The sequence below is a fragment of the Oncorhynchus gorbuscha genome, linkage group LG01 (genome assembly GCF_021184085.1).
Source record: "Oncorhynchus gorbuscha isolate QuinsamMale2020 ecotype Even-year linkage group LG01, OgorEven_v1.0, whole genome shotgun sequence".
NCBI lineage: Eukaryota > Metazoa > Chordata > Actinopteri > Salmoniformes > Salmonidae > Oncorhynchus > Oncorhynchus gorbuscha.
In genome coordinates, this window is record NC_060173.1 from 109,824,177 (window position 1) to 109,848,155 (window position 23,979).

A 23,979-nucleotide genomic window follows, 5' to 3' on the forward strand; every position below is an offset into this window, starting at 1 on the left:
AAACAGACCTTGTGATTGATAAACATGATTTTAAACTGACCTTGTGATTGGTAAACACTATTTTAAACAGACCTTGTGCTTGGTAAACACTTTAAACAGACATTGTGCATAGTAAACCCCATTTTAAACTGACCTTGTGCTTGGTGAACAATATTTTAAACTGACCTGTTACTTGGTAAACACTATTTTATCTGACCTTGTGATTGGTAAACACTATTTTAAACTGACCTTGTGATTGGTAAACACTATTTTAAACTGACCTTGTGATTGGTAAACACTATTTTAAACTGACCTTGTGATTGGTAAACGCTATTTTAAACAGACCTTGTGATTGGTAAACACTATTTTAAACTGACCTTGTGCTTTGTAAAAATAAAAAAGAAACTGGCCTTGTGCTTGGTAAACACTTTACACCTACATTTTGCTTGGTAAATACTATTTCAAACTGAGCTTTTGCTTGGTAAACACTATTTTAAACTGGCCTTGTGCTTGGTAAACACTATTTTTGACCTGCTGTTTTCAGCTCTCTATAGACAGCAGGAGTAGTAAAGATACTCTTAATGATCGGCTATGAAAAGCCAACTGACATTTACTCCTGAGGTGCTGACTTGCTGCCCCCTCAACAACTACTGTGTTTATTATCATTCGACCATGCTGGTCATTTATGAACATTTGAACATCTTAGCCATGTTCTGTTATAATCTCCACCCGGCACAGCCAGAAGAGTACTAGCCACCCCTCATAGCCTGGTTCCTCTCTAGGTATCTTCCTAGGTTTTGGCCTTTCTAGGGAGTTTTTCCTAGCCACGTGCTTCTACACCTGCATTGCTCGTTGTTTGGGGTTTTAGGTTGGGTTTCTGTACAGCACTTTGAGATATCAGCTGATGTACATTCATTTGATTTGATTTCAACTGGCCTTATGCTTGGTAAACACTTTCAAACTGAGCTTGTGCTTGGTAAACATTATTTAAACCTGATCTTGTGCTTGGTAAACACTTTAAACAGACATTGTGCATAGTAAACACCATTTTAAACTGACCTTGTGCTTGGTGAACAATATTTTAAACTGACCTGTTACTTGGTAAACACTATTTTATCTGACCTTGTGATTGGTAAACACTATTTTAAACTGACCTTGTGATTGGTAAACACTATTTTAAACTGACCTTGTGCTTGGTAAACACTATTTTAAACTGACCTTGTGCATGCTAAACACTATTTTAAACTGACCTTGTGCTTGATAAACACTATTTTAAACTGACCTTGTGCTCGGTAAACACTATTTTAAACTGACCTTGTGATTGGTAAAACTATTTTAAACTGACCTTGTGATTGGTAAACACTATTTTAAACAGACCTTGTGCTTGGTAAACACTATTTTAAACAGACCTTGTGCTTGGTAAACACTATTTTAAACTGACCTTGTGCTCGGTAAACACTATTTTAAACTGACCTTGTGATTGGTAAAAACTATTTTAAACTGACCTTGTGATTGGTAAACACTATTTTAAACTGACCTTGTGCTTGGTAAACACTATTTTAAATAGACCTTGTGCTTGGTAAACACTATTTTAAACAGACCTTGTGCTTGGTAAACACTATTTTAAACAGACCTTGTGCTTGGTAAACACTATTTTAAACAGACCTTGTGCTTGGTAAACACTATTTTGAACTGACCTTATGCTTTTTTTAACCTTTATTTAACCTGGCAAGTCAGTTCAAAACAAATTCTTATTTTCAATGACGGCCTAGGAACAATGGGATAACTGCCTGTTCAGGGGCAGAACGATTGACTTGTACCTTGTCAGCTCGAGGATTTGAACTTGAAACCTTTCGGTTACTAGTCCAACGCTCTAACCACTAGGCTACCCTGCCTCCCCTGCTGCTTGTTAAACACTATTTTAAACTGACCTTGTGCTTGGTAAACACTATTTTAAACTGGCCTTGTGCTTGGTAAACACTATTTTAAACTGGCCTTGTGCTTGGTAAACACTATTTTAAACTGGCCTTGTGCTTGGTAAACACTATTTAAAACTGGCCTTGTGCTTGGTAAACACTATTTTAAACTGGCCTTGTGCTTAGTAAACACTATTTTAAACTGGCCTTGTGCTTGGTAAACAAGTCTCTCTTGTTTCTTTTTTTCTGTTGTTTTTTCTGTTGTTGTCATCAAACAAGATGGGCAAAGGGACAGCCCTGCTTCATCCATTGACTCAGGAAGTATGTGTGTCCACAGTGTTATATATCAATCTTTAACTGGTCACTCAGGCCACTGACTATTATGACTGTTATTATTTTTAATTACACATGAATTTTGACAAGGCGTTTTCTGACAACAAGGAATATATGTTACACTTTTAGATATATTACAATGTTTGGAATATACAGGATATAATTATCGTGAAATTATCCATTTTGTTATTATCCTTCTCACAACTATATGAAGTTGCCACTGTGCTTCCCATGAGGTTTTGACCTAAAATGTAAGGTTACTGGATAGGTTAGATGGCTCCTGGTGGTCTCGGAGAGGTGATCTGGGGCACACCCCAGGGAAGTGAAGCTACAAGGGGAAGAAAGATCATTTGTTTTATCTTAGTCAGTGCTGTGATGTTGGATCCAGTGTTTTATTGAGAGCCGTCCTCATGGTGGCATCGTAAATGATCAGATGCCAATCTAGAGGCTTCCTCAACAGGGTTAATTACTTTTGGAGTATTCCATGGCAGTCCGATGATAACATTGTCATCGATCAATGTAGGAGGAGAACTTTGATCTTGCAACAGAACTAGCAGATGGAGCCTAGGGAGTCTAAGAGAGTGGGAGAGAGATAGCGAGAGGAAAGCCTGAACACAGCCGGATACAGACAAAAGAAAGCACAGAGAGGATGTGGGGGAGAAGCAAGATAAGTGAAAAGGGAGAGTAATGCCAAATATTTGAGACACAGTGTAACGGTTCAGTGTAATGGTTCTGGGGAGTGTGTGGAGGGGCGCAGTATAGCCCACTGGATGACAAACAAGCGGTTCTGCCAATTCATTTTAGCCTCAGCACGGAAGCCCCACCCCTCTATTTCCTCTCTACCTTGCACTCTTCCTCTCCCTGTCTTTGTATATACTTACAAGCTCATCTCTTTGTCCTCTTCTTCCTATATTCCTCTTCATTTCTTCCACTTTCTATCCCTCACACTGTCAGCTTTCTATCCCTCACACTGTCAGCTTTCTATCCCTCACACTGTCAGCTTTCTTTCCCTCACACTGCCAGCTTTCTTTCCCTCACACTGTCAGCTTTCTTTCCCTCACGCTGTCAGCTTTCTTTCCCTCACACTGTCAGCTTTCTTTCCCTCACGCTGTCAGCTTTCTTTCCCTCACACTGCCAGCTTTCTTTCCCTCACACTGTCAGCTTTCTTTCCCTCATACTGTCAGCTTTCTTTCCCTCACACTGTCAGCTTTCTGTCCCTAACACTGTCAGCTTTCTTTCCCTAACACTGTCAGCTTTCTTTCCCTCACACTGTCAGCTGTCTTTCCCTCACACTGTCAGCTGTCTTTCCCTCACACTGTCAGCTGTTGGCCTACTCGCTCACTTGCTTCTGTACAGAGCTGTGATTGAAATGTTTTCATTGAGAATTCTGATTCTGATCAGCATTTGATCCTCTGTCTGAAAACGGATAAGGGTTGTCAAGGTAGCAATGAGTAAGGAAATAGCCGTGGAAGGAAAAGGGACATTTTGGATGATCATGGCACATGGGTAGGTTTCCAGAAACCAACATTGAGCATAGTTAACTTGCTACATAACAACACATAACATGGTCAGGTCCCAACCTCAGGTCCCAAGAAGCGTTCCCTCAAGGACACATTTTCTGCTAGGATCTCTCTTACAATCATGCCAGAAGAAATATGCTTTTCGCCCCAGGTTGATCGGAGGCCTGATAATAAAATGTTTTCACCACTGAAAATACAGGTTTGTGAAGTCTGTGCAGTTTAACACAAAAAGGTGTCTGACAAGCAATAAACTCCAACTCAACACTTCACCCACTAACTGGATGAGAAATTGGGCTTTTACTCCACTCCCCTCAAGGCTACAATGAGGCCTGGCCTTCCTCTGTATACATCATTTACTCGACAAATTACCTTCACTTAGTAACCTTGGCACAATTACAAGACCTCAGATGACATCCCAATTTACCTTAAACACAGACAGTGCATTATCTACTGTTTGTAGACTAAGGTTACTGATAATTGTGTTTGTTCAGTGGACCCTAATTCACTCATGACAGCTGGCTGTTTTGATCCCACATATAGAAAATGCCCTCATGTATCTGCAAAATAGATTGAGTAAAAGAAGATGAGTTGTTTTGTACACTCTGTGTTGAAACCTTGAAGCTGTTTTCTTTATACTACCTCCCTCTCTCTCTCTCTCTGCCCATGTATATTCTGATAATTGCTTTGCGGTAGTTTGTAAAGACCTCATTGCAAGTTCATTAACGATGTTCCCATATTGCTAGATTACACTGGTGTAACACATTGGGATGAGTGAAAGGTCCTTCTCAGCCTGAAGTGTCCCCACTTGCGCCAGCGAATAGCTTTCTTTTCCCGTGACATCAGCTGGTGTTAAGAAGCTTCGGTGTGAGCCGAATCAGGAGGAAGTGGTACTCACTATAAGCAAGCAGTGTGACGTCCTTTACACTGGCATTGCTTGCGTTTCATCAAAGAATCTACTGCTATTGAAAAGAGATTGCACTATTGCTCCTCCCAATCAACTCAGTCTAAAGCAGCAGAAGAAAGAAACTCATTAGAATGCGTTGATTAGTTATGCCTGGCAGGCCGTTTTCAGAGAGATAACTTTATTCAAATGTGAAGTCTTTCTGGTGCTTCGTCGCTCAGGCGGTCATTAACCTCTATTACCAAGACCCGAGTGACGCAGCGGTCTAAGGCACTGCAACTCAGTGCAAGAGGCGTCACTACAGTCCCTTGTTCAAATCCAGGCTATATCACATCCGGCCGTGATTGGGAGTCCCATAGGGCGGCCCACAATTGTCTCAGCGTTGTCTGGGTTTGGCTGGGGTAGGCCGTCATTGTAAATATGAATTTGTTCTTAACTGACTTGCCTAGTTAAATAAAAGTATGATCAACCTGCATCACTGATACAGAACGCACTAGAACACCAATATCTAGCCTCGTCGAGAACCAGGCTTGGGAGGTGATTTTGGAGCTATAGCAACGCAAGACTATATCTAGCCTAAATGCCTGCCATGCAGCTTCAACTGTGTTTTGCATCAACACAATGCTTTCTGGTAATACTGAACCATATACAGTTCATCAGTGAAGATACTGTCCACTGTCAGTGCTGTCAGGGTAATGTCCTAAAGCAGAGTAACTAGCATTCACATTGTTAATTGGCCGTATAAAGACAACGTGAAATGGTGATTCCCGTTAGGGATCTGTATTTAGCTAATGAACTCACAGAGGCAAATCAAACCTCTCATATGAATCCCCTTTGAAATTGCATGTGCGCATGGTTTTAGAGCTGATAAGATGCCTCCCTCCCACCCCTACCCTTCATTTCCTCCGTATCCTTATCACAAGGTGACATGGAGGTCAGTGCATGAATATAAAAGGGGGGGGGGGGTCTCAGACGTGAGAGAGAAAAGGATGCTTTGGTCAGCACAAACAAAGTAGTCATTTTGATTAATGGGGTTACGATTGTTTTCTCTGACAACAAAGTTTATATAACCAAGAAAATGGAGTGAGACTGGATTGCAGTCCATTGTACACACTCATACATGCCTGTCCATTCTGCCCTTTGTTTAGACTCTCCAGGAGTTACACTGTTGGACTTAATGGAATGGAAGCAGTAAGCTCAGCCTTTCAGTTCTTCAAGAAGAGCTTTGAACTGCTGACTCTGGTGATGCAATTAAATGACGTTTTTCACTCAGCCATTTGTTACCTAGTCATTGAATAGTCTATTACATTATTATTTGAGTTGTATGGTACCATACCAGTCTTACTCTGACCGTGTTCTTACTGCAGGGGATAAATAAGAAATGTGTCATGTGATGTTAACAAGGAAAATTAATGAGCAAGTCAAAGTGATTTTCTTAGTACCTGCAGTGTGCAGGAGAGGCAGCGTTCAGATCACATGTACATTAATTATAGATTCAAGTTTTTCAAAAGTCAAATATGTTTTGGAGCCCAGGAAAGCTGTCTGAGGGGGAGAGAAGATGCGAATTTTGCACGTTAAAACTCATCTGCGCGGATGATTTTCCTTTGGCGGGCAAATTTTAACATTGAACGTTTTCCTCAGGAGCATTATCTTAATGCTCTCTGCGACCCTGACGCTGGGAGGAAGTTCATTGTTTTTATGGAAGACTTGCAGTCTCAATACCAGAGGAGTATTTGGTGTGAGTGGTTATCATTGTTGATGGTTACTTGTTTAAACATATAACTAAGAATTGCGTTATTTATAATGGTTGGTGCTTAGCACATCCACGAGCACAAATGCTGTATATTGAACATTCAGTAGGCTTTCTCGACATGGCAGTATTTACATATTCTGAAAATGAAGTACACAGTAAAATAAATAAATACATAAAGAAATAACTCTTAGCACCAGAGGAACTGCAATACGATTATGTTTAACGAAGGTAAAGCCTCTCAACCTGCTCCACACCTCCAAAGGTATGCATTTCATTTTAAAGAACACTTGGTATTTTTATTTTTAGACAGCTGCCCTCCGTGTGTTAAATAATACAAGACGAGCTTCCATCTCTGTGGAACGTCACCCAAAGAGGAAGAGCCGAGAGAGATGGGGAGAGAGAGAGTGGTGTTTAGCCCAGCATTTAGTGGATGTTTTCAACCTAAGTTAGGCACAGGCAGCGGGCCACGGCTGTTTGCTGAAGGAAATCAGGAGTCCGTCACACCAGACAACAACAGGTGGGAAATACGGTAGAATAAACGCCCTTTCAATGATTTATTGTTAATCCACCGAGACGCGGTGAAACTATGAAATCTGTCTTTGACCGCTGTCTGTCCATCCTTGAAATTCGAAATAAGTACTGAAGTATTTTTTATATTTCCATTCCCCTTGTAGTTTTAGCAGAATTCATATCTATCGCCTGTTTAACGCTTCTGATGTTGTTTGATAGGCCCTACTTCTCAGACTGAGATGAACATTATTCCCAAACTCCTTCTGCAACTTTATTGGGGCCAATAAACTAACAAAATGAACATCTCAATTCACCCAACAAGTACAACTTACCAACAACTGTTGATTTGATTTCTAAACATTATTGTGTTGCCACAGCACTTATGGCCTCATTGACTGCTGCCAGAAAACCAAGAGTGTTGTTATTGTCATGGTTACCTCTCAAGACTTATCACAATAATATACAATAGTATATTAATGACATGCCCTGTGCCAGCTGGCCCAGATAGGGAACCAGGAAATGGACTGTCCCACTGCCATACTCCCATACTATAAACTACATTAGAGAAGTAACTGCACTACGCAATATAATTTTTTTAAAGATTGGTCCATGCAGTGTGATAGGCTTCCATCTTGCTTCTCACAGTATCTAACATTTAAATTAATATGATATGATTTACTTTTCTTTAGAATGGCTACTAAATTGGTACTGGGTCTGACCCTGTATACAGCTTACAATCTTTTTTTCCCTCATTTTTCTTGTTGTTGTTTTTATACTGCGCTATTGGGAAGGGCTTGCAAGTTAAGCATTTCACTGTACTTGCGCATGTGAAGAATAAAACTTGAAAACTTGAACTTGAAATTGGACCACCATTTAGGGACGAGATTGCAGCCAGGCTTTATTTATTTCCTGGGAATACCATATCAGCCCGGTGTCAGCCATAGACCTGCAGGGTGGAATTAATTTGGCTTCCAGTTCCCTCTTCCTTCCTACAGGGAGACACTTACCAGCCCTGCTTCACAGTCGGCTTTCGGCAAGATTAACGCCACTTCTGGGAATGCGATGAAAGCAGTGTATCTCGCTCCCAGGGCAAGGTCTTCTGCGGATGTGTTGGCGAAATGTGTGAAAGAAGTGAAAGAAGGAGGAGGGGATGAATGATGGTGCTCTCATGCTCTGTGGCACCCGATACCCACCACCACCCTCCAACACCCTCCAACATGCCTTGGCCTGCCTGTCAGCCCCTTTGGGTACTGGTGATGGGAAGAGAAATCTGCCCTTGGGTGTGGCTCAGCTGTCCCCATCAGGCGGTGCCGTTCTCCATGTTGCGGTGGCGAGCGGATCTTGGATCTGAGGCTAATGAGGAGACAACTCCGGGCAAATTTGGCAAATTTATCAGGGACTTGAACTCTCTCCTCGGCTCCCAGATCGACAAATAAAATAAAGTCGAATGTAATTTGTCACATGCTTGGTAAACAACAGGTGTTTACTAACAGTGACATGCTCACGGGTCCAGTACCAACAAGGCAGAGTTAAAGATAGAAATAGTGAAATACACAGTGAATAACAAATAACAATTATGAGTCAAAAACAACATGGCTATATACAGGAAGTATCAGGTAATAACATGGCTATATACAGGAAGTACCAGGTAATAACATGTTTATATACAGGGAGTAGCAGGTAATAACATGGCTATATACAGGGAGTACCAGGTAATTACATGGCTATATGCAGGGAGTACCAGGTAATAACATGGCTATATACAGGGAGTACCAGGTAATAACATGGCTATATACAGGGAGTAGCAGGTAATAACATGGCTATATACAGGGAGTACCAGGTAATTACATGGCTATATGCAGTAAGTACCAGGTAATAACATGGACATACACTGGGAGTGGCAGGTAATTACATGGCTATATGCAGGGAGTACCAGGTAATACCATGGCTATATGCAGGGAGTACCAGGTAATTACATGGCTATATATACAGAAAGTACCAGGTAATAACATGGCTATATACAGGGATTAACAGGTAATAAAATTGCTATATACTGAAAGTACCAGGTAATAACATGGCTATATGCAGTAAGTACCAGGTAATACCATGGCTATATGCAGGAAGTACCAGGTAATACCATGGCTATATGCAGGAAGTACCAGGTAATACCATGGCTATATGCAGGAAGTACCAGGTAATACCATGGCTATATGCAGGAAGTACCAGGTAATACCATGGCTATATGCAGTAAGTACCAGGTAATACCATGGCTATATGCAGGAAGTACCAGGTAATACCATGGCTATATGCAGGAAGTACCAGGTAATAACATGGCTATATGCAGGAAGTACCAGGTAATACCATGGCTATATGCAGGAAGTACCAGGTAATAACATGGCTATATGCAGGAAGTACCAGGTAATACCATGGCTATATGCAGGAAGTACCAGGTAATACCATGGCTATATGCAGGAAGTACCAGGTAATACCATGGCTATATGCAGGAAGTACCAGGTAATACCATGGCTATATGCAGGAAGTACCAGGTAATACCATGGCTATATGCAGGAAGTACCAGGTAATACCATGGCTATATGCAGGAAGTACCAGGTAATACCATGGCTATATGCAGGAAGTACCAGGTAATACCATGGCTATATGCAGGAAGTACCAGGTAATACCATGGCTATATGCAGGAAGTACCAGGTAATACCATGGCTATATGCAGGAAGTACCAGGTAATACCATGGCTATATGCAGGAAGTACCAGGTAATACCATGGCTATATGCAGGAAGTACCAGGTAATACCATGGCTATATGCAGGAAGTACCAGGTAATACCATGGCTATATGCAGGAAGTACCAGGTAATACCATGGCTATATGCAGGAAGTACCAGGTAATACCATGGCTATATGCAGGAAGTACCAGGTAATACCATGGCTATATGCAGGAAGTACCAGGTAATACCATGGCTATATGCAGGAAGTACCAGGTAATACCATGGCTATATGCAGGAAGTACCAGGTAATACCATGGCTATATGCAGGAAGTACCAGGTAATACCATGGCTATATGCAGGAAGTACCAGGTAATACCATGGCTATATGCAGGAAGTACCAGGTAATACCATGGCTATATGCAGGAAGTACCAGGTAATACCATGGCTATATGCAGGAAGTACCAGGTAATACCATGGCTATATGCAGGAAGTACCAGGTAATACCATGGCTATATGCAGGAAGTACCAGGTAATACCATGGCTATATGCAGTAAGTACCAGGTAATAACATGGCTATATACAGGAAGTAATAGGTAATAACATGGCTATATGCAGGAAGTACCAGGTAATAACATGGCTATATACAGGAAGTAATAGGTAATAACATGGCTATATACAGGAAGTACCAGTTAATAATACGGCTATATACAGGGAGTAAATCATTATGGCGTATTGTATGTGGATTGAAAAACATTTATTTAATCAATTTTAGAATAAGACTGTAATGTAACAAAATGTGGAAAAAGTCAAGAGGTCTGAATAATTTCCGAATACACTGTACAACTGAATACAATCAACTGAAATGTGTCTTCCACATTGGAGCAGTAGCATCAGCGCACGTGGTGAGTGTGAAAGTGTGTGTGTGGCGTCATTATGCATGTGTGTGCATGTTATGTATGTGTAGGCGTGTGGATAGACTCCAGTGTGTGTGTGGCGTCATTATGCATGTGTGTGCATGTTATGTATGTGTAGGCGTGTGGATAGACTCCAGTGTGTGTGTGGCGTCATTATGCATGTGTGTGCATGTTATGTATGTGTAGGCGTGTGGATAGACTCCGGTGTGTGTGTGGCGTCATTATGCATGTGTGTGCATGTTATGTATGTGTAGGCGTGTGGATAGACTCCGGTGTGTGTGTGGCGTCATTATGCATGTGTGTGCATGTTATGTATGTGTAGGCGTGTGGATAGACTCCGGTGTGTGTGTGGCGTCATTATGCATGTGTGTGCATGTTATGTATGTGTAGGCGTGTGGATAGACTCCGGTGTGTGTGTGGCGTCATTATGCATGTGTGTGCATGTTATGTATGTGTAGGCGTGTGGATAGACTCCAGTGTGTGTGCACAGAGTCATTTAAAGCGTTTAAAACCAAGATATGGGCACTATGCCAGGCTTCTCCCCAAATAAGATTGTCGCTGCACCACATTGCCGGCTGCGCCACTATGTAAAGATTGATAAAGTGAAAGTAATATTTAGTAATAAGAGTACATTTGATCGCCAATGACAATGTTGTGAATTGCGAAACAGGCCATTCATTCCGAGCGTTATCATGTTACTCAATTAATTCAGCACATTTTCAGCTGTAGGCCTAGGCTATCTTTCGACACACAGGACGCACAGAGCACACCCTGTGTAGGCGATAGCGTTGACGATTCTTTCAAACTTTCTAATGGCAGTCAAACAAAAGTCAACTGACAAAAAGTTGCTATGTTTGCTAGATAACCTCCAACGAATGACAGAATATCTCCCACTTGGTAAAATCAAGTTGATGATTATACAGATAACGGGAAGATGAAAAGTGGAAATAGTTTAAAAATATCAAAGTATTAGGGACCAACTCTGTTATATGCACATCTAGTCTCATACAGTTTTATGATCACACATTATCTACCGAAGCTCTCATGTTATGGGCAGCAATATGAGGAGGTGGACATGTTACAGTGGTATTTTGACATGCATAGTACGCAACGTATGGATTACAGAATAAAGTTAGGAATTTTCGTGCACCACAGGAGTTAGTATTTGGAGTTTTAGTGAGATTGGGACAATAGGCAAATAGCCCAGGTTCTATATAAGGCTTTATACTATATACAGTAAGGCTACCACGTGACTCAATAGATACACATACAAAATACACTTGATTCAGGCTACATTATAGCATGCTAAATGTTTCTGATCAGTGATATAGACTACATTATAGCATGCTAAATGTTTCTGATCAGTGATATAGACTACATTATAGCATGCTAAATGTTTCTGATCAGTGATAACCCTTCTGTAGCTCAGTTGGTAGAGCATGGCGCTTGTAACGCCAGGGTAGTGGGTTCGATCCCCGGGACCACCCATACGTAGAATGTATGCACACATGACTGTAAGTCGCTTTGGATAAAAGCGTCTGCTAAATGGCATATATTATATATATTATATATATATAGACTACATTATAGCATGCTAAATGTTTCTGATCAGTGAGAGATGAACACTTGATTTAGACTACATTATAGCATGCTAAATGTTTCTGATCAGTGATATAGACTACATTATAGCATGCTAAATGTTTTTGATCAGTGAGAGATGAACACTTGATTTAGACTACATTATAGCATGCTAAATGTTTCTGATCAGTGATATAGACTACATTATAGCATGCTAAATGTTTCTGATCAGTGATATAGACTACATTATAGCATGCTAAATGTTTATGATCAGTGATATAGACTACATTATAGCATGCTAAATGTTTCTGATCAGTGATATAGACTACATTATAGCATGCTAAATGTTTATGATCAGTGAGAGATGAACACTTGATTTAGACTACATTATAGCATGCTAAATGTTTCTGATCAGTGATATAGACTACATTATAGCATGCTAAACGTTTCTGATCAGTGATATAGACTACATTATAGCATGTTAAATATTTCTGATCAGTGATATAGACTACATTATAGCATGCTAAATGTTTCTGATCAGTGATATAGACTACATTATAGCATGCTAAATGTTTCTGATCAGTGATATAGACTACATTATAGCATGCTAAATGTTTCTGATCAGTGAGAGATGAACACTTGATTTAGACTACATTATAGCATGCTAAATGTTTCTGATCAGTGATATAGACTACATTATAGCATGTTAAATGTTTCTGATCAGTGATATAGACTACATTATAGCATGCTAAATGTTTCTGATCAGTGATATAGACTACATTATAGCATGCTAAATGTTTCTGATCAGTGATATAGACTACATTATAGCATGTTAAATGTTTCTGATCAGTGATATAGACTACATTATAGCATGCTAAATGTTTCTGATCAGTGATATAGACTACATTATAGCATGTTAAATGTTTCTGATCAGTGATATAGACTACATTATAGCATGCTAAATGTTTCTGATCAGTGATATAGACTACATTATAGCATGCTAAATGTTTCTGATCAGTGAGAGATGAACACTTGATTTAGACTACATTATAGCATGCTAAATGTTTCTGATCAGTGATATAGACTACATTATAGCATGCTAAATGTTTCTGATCAGTGATATAGACTACATTATAGCATGTTAAATGTTTCTGATCAGTGATATAGACTACATTATAGCATGCTAAATGTTTCTGATCAGTGAGAGATGAGCAAACAAATCAATTAGCTACCACTTCCACTTGTCCAGCCAAAGGTTAATTAACCAAATATACAAAGAGATTAAGTGAAATAAAATAACATTGATTTATTATCAGACACAGGCTTTTAGTAGGGAGTAGGACAGGCTGAAGATAAAAATCCACTTGTATAACATGCTAGCACAATGTTCTGATCCGCTAATATATAAGCAAACTATTTTTCCTCATCTCCTCACTCCACTGCCAGCTGAGGTGGCACCAGTTTAAATACCTATAGCCTATTGTTTTCTAGAAATGTGGCTTTTTTTCGTGTTCAGGCTCATTTCATTTCTGTAATGTTGGACTAGGCCTGGGCTCGGGCTATGTAATTTCCTGGGTCTTGTCATATAATATTTTCAGGAAATGTGAATAGTGGTCCCAGGACAATCCCGGTGTTAATCCCTAGTGATCAGTCCAACCACCATCGTTTCGTCAGCACTTGATGATGGTGTCATGGTCATGTGTGGCCACGCAGTCGTGGGTAAATAGGGAGTACAGGAGCGGACTAAGCACGCACCCCTGAGGGGCCCCAATGTTGATGGGCAGCATGGCGGATGTGTTGTTACCTACCCTCGCTGCCTGGGGGGCAGCCCATCAGGAATTCCAGGATCCAATTGCAGAGGGAGGTTTTTAGTACCAGGGTCCTGAGCGTGGTGATGAGCTTGGAGGGGACTATGGTTTTGAATCTTGAGCTGTAATCAATGAACAACATTCTTACATATGTATTCATTTTATCCAAGTGGGTGAGGGCAGTGTGGAATACAATAGAGATTGCGTCATCTGAGGAGGCGGTATGCGAATTGTAGTAGGTCCAGAGTGTCTGGGATGACGGTGTTGATGTGAGCCATGATCAGCCTTTTATAAAGCATTTCATGGCTGTAGATGTGAGTGCTACAGGGCGATAATCACTTAGACAGGTTACCTTGGCATTTCTAGGTTCGGGGACTCTGGTGGTCTGCTTGAAACACGTAGGTATTATAGACCGGGTCAGGGAGAGTTTGAAAATGACACTTGCCAGCTGGTCATCCTGATATTCAGTCTGACCCCACGGCCTTCCGAATATTAACCTGTTTAAAGGTCTTACTCACATTGGCTATGCAGAGTTAACCTGTTAACCCGTTCACTTACCCTGAATTACAGATGGATATATTTTTGCTTTTAAAATAGGATAGGATAGGCTGCCTGCCTGCCTCTGAAGTTCACCAAGCATCTTAGTAGCAACTTGAAGTAACTGTCTAGTGAAAATCTCACTTTTAAAAGTTCATATTCTGTTAACTAAAGATGTTGTTGCCAAAGCACAAATTTGAGAAATTAAACACTTCAAAAACCCCACCTCAAACTTGTATCTCAAACAGACCATTTAAAAAATGATTGCTATTTCATCAGTAAAGGAGGATGACCTGGCCAATTAGCAGCCTACTCGCATGAATATTGTTATTAGTTTATTACCAGTATACACCCACACCATTCTGTTGTTGGGGTATGCCCACACCATTCTGTTGTTGGGGTATGCCTACACCATTCCAACACAGAAAAACAGCTTTTTAACATACTTAGTAAATACACATTTGTAAGGAAAATTCCTTCACTCATATTGTAATTAATTATAAGTAATATTTAATAAAAATCTGGAAACACTGGATAGTTACCAGGGATGGGCAACTTTGATAAAGACACGGTGGTTGGAACCAAAAATCTCATATTTGGACTCATCAGATCATAGCACAGATTTCCACCGGTCTAATGTCCATTGCTCGTGTTTCTTGGCCCAAGCAAGTCTCTTCTTCTAATTGGTGTCGACCATGAAGGCCTGATTCACGTAGTCTCCTCTGAACAGTTGGTTGAAATGTGTCTCTTACTTGAACAATGTGAAGCATTTATTTGGGCTGCAATCTGAGGTGCAGTTAACTCTAATGAACTTATCCTCTGCAGCAGAGGTAACTCTGGGTCTTCCTTTCCTGTGGGTGTCCTCATGAGATCCAGTTTCATCATAGCACTTGATGGAGTTTGCATCTGCGCTTGAAGGAATTTTAAAAGGTCTTGGAATTTTCCAGATTGACTGACCTTCATGTCTTAAAGTAATGATGGACTGTCGTTTCTCATTGCTTATTTGAGCTGTTCTTGCCATAATATTTACTTGGTCTTTGTTCCAAATAGGGCTACATTCTGTATAGCACCCTTACCTTGCCACAGCACAACTGATTGGCTCAAAAAAATTAAGAAAGAAAGAAATTCCACAAATGAACTTTTAACGAGGCACACGTGTTTATTGAAATACATTCCAAGTGAATACCTCATGAATCTGGTTGAGAGAATGCCAAGAGTGTGCAAAGCTGTCATCAAGGCAAAGGGGGCTACTTTGAAGAATCACAAATATATTTTGATTAGTTCAAAACTTTTTTGGTTACTACACGATGCCATCCATATGTGTTATTTCATAGTTTTGATGTCTTCACTATTATTCTACAATGTAGAAAATAGTAGAAATAAAGAAAAACCCTTGAATGAGTAGGTGTTCTAAAACTTTTGACTGGTAGTGTAAGTATTCACACCCTTGGAATCACCTTTGGCAGCGATTACAGTTGTTACAGTCCTTCTGGGTATGTTGAAAGAGTGCAGTTTTGTAACGAAATATTGAGCAACATTGCCTACCGCCATTTTGTAAGAAGTATATCAGTTATACCTGTTGTGTAATTATGTAACAAAATATTGTTTCAGCAACTATTACTACAAAAGTAAGACAGTGAGGAGACTAAACGTTGATTAAACGTTGATTAAACGTTTCTGGAGTGAAAGTAATATTGTCTTCTTACTCTTGCTCTGCATTCCACAACCAAGTCCTGCCTGCTATTCCAGTACATTCACAGGTCTGAGTGTACAGTAGTAGCAGCCTTCATAACTACTGGTGGTGGGTTCATTTTTCGATTATGTGTTTTGAGTTTTCGCATTCTGAATAATGTTATGCAGTCCAAGGAGCAGAGAGGGTCTGTGAGTCTGCATCTAAAATAGCCAATCAAGAGTTAATGACGGTTCTGGGATTCATGCATGCATATCGAGGCCACCTGGAACAGGCAAGCATTTGTCAATGTCCATAGTCCTAAAGCTCTTCGTTTTTTACTGAATTGAAGAAAAATATTGTGATTTAGTTTCTGAAAGAGCCACACCCATGGTCATGTTTAGAATTGTCCCTTTCCCAGCATGCATTGCTGCTTCGCTTAGGCTGTAACTACAGTACACACTAGGATCTGTTGTTTAATTTCTCTCCCTTCGTGCCAAATGGACAGGTTCTGTAATGCCCCTTTATTTGCTGAGAATATGTCCACATTGTAAACATTGCATTGTGATGAGGATCTAATGAGTGGGCGAACACCTAGATGTTTTGGGTGATTAGGCATTAATGAGGCTGCCTTTTAATTGCGCACTTCGGGGAAGTAATGAAAAATATATATATTTCTTTAGCTATAGCACTCTCTCAAGCTTGCGAGGATCGACCTCCATTTTGGATCTCACGTTGCGTTTTTATAGATGACATAGTTTCGTCTCTGGCTGACTGACTCTTTCACTGTCCTTCAGAGAAAGTCAAGTCAAGGCGGGCAGATGTTGCATGCGCTATAATTCATGATGACCTTTAATCACTTTCTCCAATGAGAGTTTTGTCTGTCCCCTGGTGACAGATACAAAAAACCTCTCTGCACACACACCAGGGAGACAGCTGTCTATAACAACTCTCCTGAAAGAGTCACATGTTAAAAAAAGTCTGGGGAAAATAAATATGAATGTGGTTCAAGATACATGGCATAAATAACGACACACTGTACTGTATGTAACTTATGTATGTAACCTAAAGTATATTAGCACATGATCTGAAAACACCCTTTATTTTTGCCTTCTTAGATTACGATGTGGACGATGGATACTTGGATGCCATACTAGGTGGTGAGTTATAATAGAGCTCCTCTCATGTTCAGAACATTCAAAGGCCTTCCATGCCTTGCCTCCCTCTGCAAACCTCATCCACATCGATGTTGCTGATAGATTTGATGCTGGAGGCAGACATCCCCCTAAATTTAATGATGTGATGCATGCAACACAAAGACATCTCTTTTCTCTTTCTTTCAGATAGCAAGCAGAGTCTGCTAAATGTTTCGGAACAGAGCTATATAAAGCCATTTTTTGAAGTCAGTAAACCAACGGGCCAAATTTAAAATGTAATGCTACTGTTATTTTTATGGCACAAAATATTGCCGTTGTCTGGCAACAGCTGTAACAGACCACGAAATATGCATTTAAAAAGACACTGTTCTTCTTCTGCCAGTAATGTGTTCAAATCAGAATCTAGCCTGAAACTGCCTTTTTATTACCAAGAGACTGGCATTCTACAAAATAGACAATTAAGTCACAAAACATCTTCACAAGTTGTGGTTTTCTGCCTCAGGCAGTTCTTTCAAACTTAACGGTTCACTGTAGGACAAACTGTCCTCCTATCAGAGTACTGCTAATATTCACTGTTGGCAAACCATCACGTTGAACTTTGATTGAACAATTCTTAATTGAAAATAACAGAGAAACAGCTGTTTAGGCCTGTACACTCTGGTTAGGCCTGTACACCCTGGTTAGGCCTGTAATCTCTGAACACTACAAAACAAACTTTGTTTTGTACTGCACTCTGTTGGCAGGTTGGAGCTTGATGTGTATTTTAGAGATGTATATCCCTTTTGGGTTGGTATTTACCAACTAATCAAGGAGCAGTCTTCTTCTGATCCTCATACATTCCAATGACCTTGCCATTTCAAAGATCAATGACACTTCAAGGTCAAAGTCCTACCTGTGCAGAATCGTGGGCTATTGTCAAAACCATCCCCATTGTATTTTGCCATTGTCATTGTGAGGCAAAAGTCCTTGCTATAACATTCTCATCTCTATTTGCAGCTGTCATTGCTGCTGTGGTCCTGGTGTTGGTGTGCCTGGCGGTTGTAGTAATTCGCTATATGTACCGGCACAAGGGCACCTACCACACCAACGAGGCCAAGGGCACTGAGTTTGCCGAAACAGCGGATGCGGCGCTCCGGGGCGACCCGGCTCTGCAGGATGCCATGGACGAGAGCAAGAAGGAGTACTTTATCTGAGCAGTGGCGTCCCCTGCTGTTTACAGTGGACTTTAGGCTATGGACCCTAGGTATTTTGGGGTTGGAGAATAGAAAGTCTGGAGACTGGATGAAAATGACCTTGCTATACTTAAGTGAATAGTGCCCTTTCAGTTAAAGATTATATGCTTCTATAGCTAAAGGTCTCTTTTCCTGATGAGACTGGCTAAAGGTCTCTTTTCCTGAAGAGACTGGCTAAAGGTCTCTTTTCCTGATGAGACTGGCACTTGATGAGACTCTGATCAGTGATTGAATAGACAACAATTTACCAAAGATGCATCTTAATAACAATAATATTAAATCAGTATTCTCCCCCCCCCTACCAGTTTTCCTCTTTAATATATTTGGCATATCACCTAACAGATAGATACAAAACATTGACGTTGCTATTAGGAGGCTATATTTGAAGAGTTGATTTCCAAAATGTTATATCCACCAATTTTTCACATTTATGTTTTTTCATCAGAAATGATTGCTTATACATGTGTGTGTAAAATATTACTGTTCTCAGATTTTTTAATTCATTGATTTTAGATGTGTATAAAAATGTGTTTATTTTTGCTAAATGCTACATATCAATAATTTAGCTACAATGGAATGTTAATATCCTGTTTATTTGACTGTGATATGTGGTTGTGTCACCTAGCTATCTTAAGGTTAATGCACTTACTGTAAGTTGCTCTGCATAAGAGACTCTGCTAAATTACTTAAATGTCAAATGTAAACATATGGAATTGTTTTAAGATGTCATACCATGGATCATTTATCTATTGGATTTAAATTTTTAGGATACCTGTAGGTATCCCCCCAAAAATATGTTTAAAAAATATATGATACAGTATTGAATTTGATCTTTACGACTACAGCCCATGGAGACTCATTAAATAACATCATCATCAATTGCAAAAAAGACAGTCATAATTGGTTTTTGAAGGAATAAGGTTTTGAAGAGTCTGTCCTAAATCTAGGAGATATAAGAAAGCTCGGGAAATATTTTAGTTTTTTGGACACATATTTATCCCTTTTATTTGTTTGTTGGGACAAAACTACCTCCTTACGTCCATTCATTTTTAACCAGTACCTGGTGACCTTCAGACGAGTCCCATGGCACTTGTGTCCATAGTTTGTAGCCAAAATGGTTTGGACGCTACAGACAGAAGTTGGCACATTGGCGGTACCAACTTCAGATGAGTCCCCATTGTGGGTCATAGAGGAGAACATCATCGTGTTCGTGAGAGTCTCATCTTTACATCTTTCTATTTGGTTATATTAGTTAGTAGGCCAAACCGTTCGGACACTACAAACGTTTCCATGAGAAGAGCGATTTTTGGGACGTGTCCTGCTCTGACAAACAGGGCTGTAGCTCTGCCACTTTCCAGCGCAGATGCGAAAGGCCGACAGATAGATAGATACCGTGGATTGAGATGCAGCCAAACTGTAGATGACTGATTTTGATTTTCTTATGTTAATTAGACTGACGCACAGGTGTGTGAATAGACTATAAATATTGTTTCAAATGTATCATTTGTATAGTTCTTCATTTAAAAAAATGCTATTTGTTACATTTGACTGTGTAAAACGTAAAAGAAATATCTCTGAAATGAAACAATCAAGTGATACATTTGAAACAGAACACTAAGTATACCAAACATTAGCAACACCTTCCTAATATTGAGTTGTGAAAAAACACCAATCTCTTCCATCATTTATTTTAACAGTAAATGCTCATTTTCCAACATTTCTGAAAATGGATATATTTTGTTTTTGAAAGAAACTCTTAATTTGTCATGCGGAACATCTTCCTTTGGGGACCTGTCAGAAAAAAAGCATCTCATGAGGATCTAAGAAACCATAGCTATGCCTTCTGGTGAAAAAGCATTCCTGGAATACAGAATTGGAATTCACAAACAGTGAAAGTGGCTATTAAGAAAGTCAAGGAAGTGAACTGACACAGAAGTTCTCTGCAAGCTCACAAAACAAACTGTATTGACTTACTGTAACAAAAGATATTCTGGAATGAAGAAACTGCTCCTCAAATTGTCAAATTTGTCAGCCAGCTCAAATTCTTCCTCTGCTCTCAAGTGAACTGACAGAGGAAAACATAGAACAAACGATGTCTAAGGAAGCAGCAGCTACTCTTCCTGGGGTCCACACAGAACATGAAACATAATACAGAATTACATAATACAAAACATCATTAGACTGTGTTGTTGGTAAGCAACTCCAGTGTAGATTATGCCTTGTGTTTTAGGTTCTTATCCTGCTGAAAGGTGAATTCATCTCCCTGTCTCTGGTGGAAAGCAGATGGAACCGTGTTTTCCTCTAGGATTCTGCCTGTGCTTAGCTCCATTCCGTTGACACTTCCGGCGCCGACAGAGGTGGCCGCCTCGTTTCGTGTTCCTAGGAAACTATGCAGTATTTTTTTGTGTGTTATTTCTTACATTGTTACCCCAGGTAATCTTAGGTTTTATAACATACAGTCGGGAGGAACTATTGGTTATAAGAGCAACATCAACTCAATAACATTACGACCAGGAATACGACTTTCCCGAAGCGGATCCTCTGTTTTGCCCACCACCCAGAACAATGGATCGGATCCCAGCCAGTGACGCAAAACAACGACGCCTTAGACTGAAAGCACGAACCACTGCTTTTAATCAGGGCAAGGTGACCGGATACATGACCGAATACAAACAGTGTAGCTCTATTCCCTCCACCATTGTTCCTGGTCCCAAGAAAGCTAAGGTAACTGAACTAAATGACTACTGCCCTGCTCCGTCATCATGAAGTGCTTTGAGAGACTAGTCAAGCTACCATATCACATCCACCCTACCTGACACCATAGACCCACTCCAATTTGCTTTACCGCCCCAATAGGTCCACAGATGATGCAATCACACTGCACACTGCCCTAACCCATCTGGACAAGAAGAATACCTATGTGGAAATGCTGTTCATTGACTACAGCTCAGCATTTAAAACCATGGTGCCCTCCAAACTCGTCATCAAGCTCGAGACCCTGGGTCTCGACCCCGCCCTGTGCAACTGGGTCCTGGACTTCCTGACGGGCCACCCCCAGGTATTGAGGCTAGGTAACAACATCTTCACCCCACTGAGCCTCAACACTGGGGCCTCCTAAATCTTCAAGTTTGCAGACGACACTAGAGTGGAAGGCTTGATTACCAACAACGACGAGACGGTCTACAGGGAGGAGGTGAGGGCCCTCGGAGTGTGGTGTCAGGAAAATAACCTCACACTCAACGTCAACAAAACAAAGGAGATGATCGTGGACTTCAGGAAACAGCAGAGGGAGGAGCCCCCTATCCACATCGACGGGACAGTAGTGGAGAGGTTAGAAAGTTTAAAATTCCTCGGCGTACACATCACGGACAAACTGAAATGGCCCAACCACACAGACAGCGTGGTGAAGAAGGCGCAGCAGCGCCTCTTCAACCTCAGGAGGCTGAAGAAATTTGGCTTGTCACCAAAAACACTCACAAACCTTTACAGATGCACAATTGAGATCATCCTGTTGGGCTGTATCACCGCCTGGTAGGGCAACTGCTCTGCCCATAACCATAAGGCTCTCCAGAGGGTAGTGAGGTCTGCACAACACATCACCGGGGGCAAACTACCTGCCCTCCAGGACACCTACATCACCCGATGTCACAGGAAGCCAAAAAGATTATCAAGGACAACAACCACCCGAGCCACTGCCTGTTCACCCCGCTATCATCCAGAAGGCGAGGTCAGTACAGGTGCATCAAAGCAGGGACCCGAGAGACTGAAAAACAGCTTCTATCTCAAGGCCATCAGACTGTTAAACAGCCATCACTAACATTGAGTGGCTGCTGCCAACATACTGACTCAACTGCAGCCAGTGGAAAAATTAATGTAATAAATGTATCACTAGCCACTTTAAACAATGCCTCTTTATATCATGTTTACATATCCTACATTACTCATCTCATATGTATATACTGTACTCTATACCATCCACTGCATCTTATTTACATACCCTACATTACTAATCTCATATGTATATACTGTACTCTATACCATCCACTGCATCTTATTTACATACCCTACATTACTCATCTCATATGTATATACTGTACTCTATACCATCTACTGCATCTTGTTTAAATACCCTACATTACTCATCTCATATGTATATACTGTACTCTATACCATCTACTGCATCTTGTTTCCATACCCTACATTACTCATCTCATATGTATATACTGTACTCTATACCATCTACTGCATCTTGTTTAAATACCCTACATTACTCATCTCATATGTATATACTGTACTCTATACCATCTACTGCATCTTGTTTCCATACCCTACATTACTCATCTCATATGTATATACTGTACTCTATACCATCTACTGCATCTTGTTTAAATACCCTACATTACTCATCTCATATGTATATACTGTACTCTATACCATCTACTGCATCTTGTTTAAATACCCTACATTACTCATCTCATATGTATATACTGTACTCTATACCATCTACTGCATCTTGTTTCCATAACCTACATTACTCATCTCATATGTATATACTGTACTCTATACCATCTACTGCATCTTGTTTAAATACCCTACATTACTCATCTCATATGTATATACTGTACTCTATACCATCTACTGCATCTTGTTTACATACCCTACATTACTCATCTCATATGTATATACTGTACTCCATACCATCTACTGCATCTTGTTTCCAAATACCCTACATTACTCATCTCATATGTATATACTGTACTCTATACCATCTACTGCATCTTATTTAATACCCTACATTACTCATCTCATATGTATATACTGTACTCTATACCATCTACTGCATCTTGTTTCCATACCCTACATTACTCATCTCATATGTATATACTGTACTCTATACCATCTACTGCATCTTGTTTAAATACCCTACATTACTCATCTCATATGTATATACTGTACTCTATACCATCTACTGCATCTTGTTTACATACCCTACATTACTCATCTCATATGTATATACTGTACTCTATATCATCTCCACTGCATCTTGTTTAAATACCCTACATTACTCATCTCATATGTATATACTGTACTCTATACCATCTACTGCATCTTGTTTCCATACCCTACATTACTCATCTCATATGTATATACTGTACTCTATACCATCTACTGCATCTTGTTTCCATACCCTACATTACTCATCTCATATGTATATACTGTACTCTATACCATCTACTGCATCTTGTTTCCATACCCTACATTACTCATCTCATATGTATATACTGTACTCTATACCATCTACTGCATCTTGTTTAAATACCCTACATTACTCATCTCATATGTATATACTGTACTCTATACCATCTACTGCATCTTGTTTCCAATACCCTACATTACTCATCTCATATGTATATACTGTACTCTATACCATCTACTGCATCTTGTTTCCAT

At 40.2% G+C, this 23,979-nt stretch overlaps 1 protein-coding gene across 2 annotated transcripts in view; it reads left to right on the plus strand.

Moving 5' to 3' along the window:
• LOC123992186 (glycophorin-C-like) overlaps positions 1-19,372 on the plus strand; it is a 61,217-nt gene extending 41,845 nt beyond the window's left edge. For both annotated transcript variants that reach the window (XM_046304906.1, XM_046297262.1), the window contains exons 3-4: positions 17,258-17,299; positions 18,293-19,372. In XM_046304906.1, the coding sequence (XP_046160862.1) occupies positions 17,258-17,299; positions 18,293-18,489 (239 nt within the window). In that variant the 3' untranslated portion in view covers positions 18,490-19,372. The remainder of the gene's footprint in view (positions 1-17,257; positions 17,300-18,292) is intronic.
• Positions 19,373-23,979: the final 4,607 nt, after the last annotated feature.